Source organism: Cyprinodon variegatus, unplaced genomic scaffold (assembly GCF_000732505.1).
Source record: "Cyprinodon variegatus isolate N-32 unplaced genomic scaffold, C_variegatus-1.0 Scaffold84, whole genome shotgun sequence".
Classification (NCBI taxonomy): Eukaryota; Metazoa; Chordata; class Actinopteri; order Cyprinodontiformes; family Cyprinodontidae; genus Cyprinodon; species Cyprinodon variegatus.
Genome location: NW_015150537.1, coordinates 983394 through 985283, shown reverse-complemented (window position 1 = coordinate 985283; position 1890 = coordinate 983394). Strand labels below are relative to the sequence as shown.

General features: G+C 30.1%; 1 protein-coding gene across 1 annotated transcript in view; it reads right to left on the bottom strand.

Annotated features, from left to right (window-relative positions):
• rnf212 (ring finger protein 212) overlaps nt 1-786 on the bottom strand; it is a 12889-nt gene extending 12103 nt beyond the window's left edge. The window contains exons 1-2 of the mRNA XM_015373264.1: nt 675-786; nt 343-459 (exon numbers count right to left, since the gene is read on the bottom strand). Of these exons, the coding sequence (XP_015228750.1) occupies nt 343-451 (109 nt within the window). The 5' untranslated portion in view covers nt 452-459; nt 675-786. The remainder of the gene's footprint in view (nt 1-342; nt 460-674) is intronic.
• Between the last annotated feature and the right edge of the window lie 1104 nt (nt 787-1890).

Genomic DNA, 1890 nt, shown 5'->3' with positions numbered 1-1890 from the left:
TAATTGTATTTTAAATTCTATGTTCTTGAATGGTGCGTAAGATGCGCATGCGCATACGACGAAAAAAAAGTCCAAAACGTACGAAATTACGGTGCATAACTTGCATAACTTTTCGTACGATTTCATACGAACTCATAATGAGAATACACTGAATTTAACTCTTCCCCTAAGGCGCAATGGCCAGCATCGAGCAATCTGGGACTGAGGGTGTTGTGGGATTTAAACTCTGCTTTAATCATAAAAACTAACACTCCCATAAAGCCTTAAAATGGATGTTTCTCTCTGATCAGAGCAGTAGATCTGTAGCCCATAAACATTACAAGCAAACTAAAGTGTTTCTACCTTTCTGATAGCAGACACTACAGATGACATGGCCACAGGAGCTCACTGCTAGCTTACACTCAGAACTTGGAGGGAGAAAGCAGGAGTTGCAGCAGACCCAGTAAGACATTAGCAGACCTGAAAGTGAATAAAATCAGTATTATATTATTGAGAAATTATTGGTGTATCTGATTTTCTTTGTTGGTTTTAGCACTGAATCTTTGTTTCAGGCAGTAGCAGGCAACAATGTTCAGATTACTCTAAAGGGAAGCTAAGAGCTAACTTAGCATGCTAACATTATGCCAACAAATTAATCAAAAGTTAATTCATGTATTTGTTTCATTGTTAATTACCTGTTATAAGTCTGTAATCAGCAGGTCTTTTGAATTTATTAATATAATTTCACATAATTATCGGTCAGTTTTTCTTCTTTTTCATTTCTGATTTTCTTCTTCCTCTACTTCTTCTTCGATGACACCTGCCAAGCTGCGTGAAGCTCGCTCCACCCACTTTTTACTTAATTTGCGCGTTCCCGTGTATGGAGGACCAATCCTGCCACTAAAACTAAAAAACTAACTAAAAATAAATACAGAAATAAATAAATGCTCCGAAAATAAATAAGCTTAAAATTAATTGCCCCCCAAAAATACTATAAAAAAATAAATGCAGATAGAAATTAAATTATACATTGAGACATAAATGTATATATCTCTTTTAATTTGCTTCTTTGTTTTTTTCACCTTTGCAATAATTACCTTATTTATTTATTGTCTGTTATAATCTTCAACTTTATTTATGTATTTCTGATTTTTTTTTTAAAGTATTTATTTGTGTGCATGTTATTATATTTTTTTCTGGTTTATTCTTCCTTTGTATTTTTTGTACCCTATTTATTTCTGCAGTGCTATGTATTTCTGCCTGTCGTATTTACATTTCTGTATGCATTTCTGCCTCATTATGCAAATGAGGAGGGGTGTGTCTTAAGGGCTCAACTTCTCCCCATTGGTTGGTTAGCAGCCGGGATTTTATAATTAAATTAAAATAATAAATAGGGTATTAAATAAATAGGGTAAAAACAATACAAAGGAAGAATAAACCAGACAAAAATATTATAACATGCAAATAAATAAATACTTAAAAAATAAGTAATACATAAATAAAGTTGAAGTTTATAACAAACAATAAATAAGGTAATAATTACAAAGGTGAATAAACAAAGAAGCTAATTAAAAGAGATATACACATTTATATCTCACTGTATAATTTTATTTCTATCTACATTTATTTGTTTATTGTAATTTTAGAGTTAAATTAATTGTATGCCTATTTTTTTCTTATTTATTTCTGTATCGAATATGAAAAATTGTGCTTTAAAAAAAATAATGCACATAGTTAAACTTAAATAAATAAATAAGAAAAAAATTTGTATTTATTTAATAGATAGAAACATTATTGCTGTAAAACGACATCCTCAAAGTCTGGACAACTTACATATATTAATTAAAACCAAAAGACAATTATGTGGCAGTAAAAATAGGATGAATATGAGGCAATTTTTTTCATATCTTT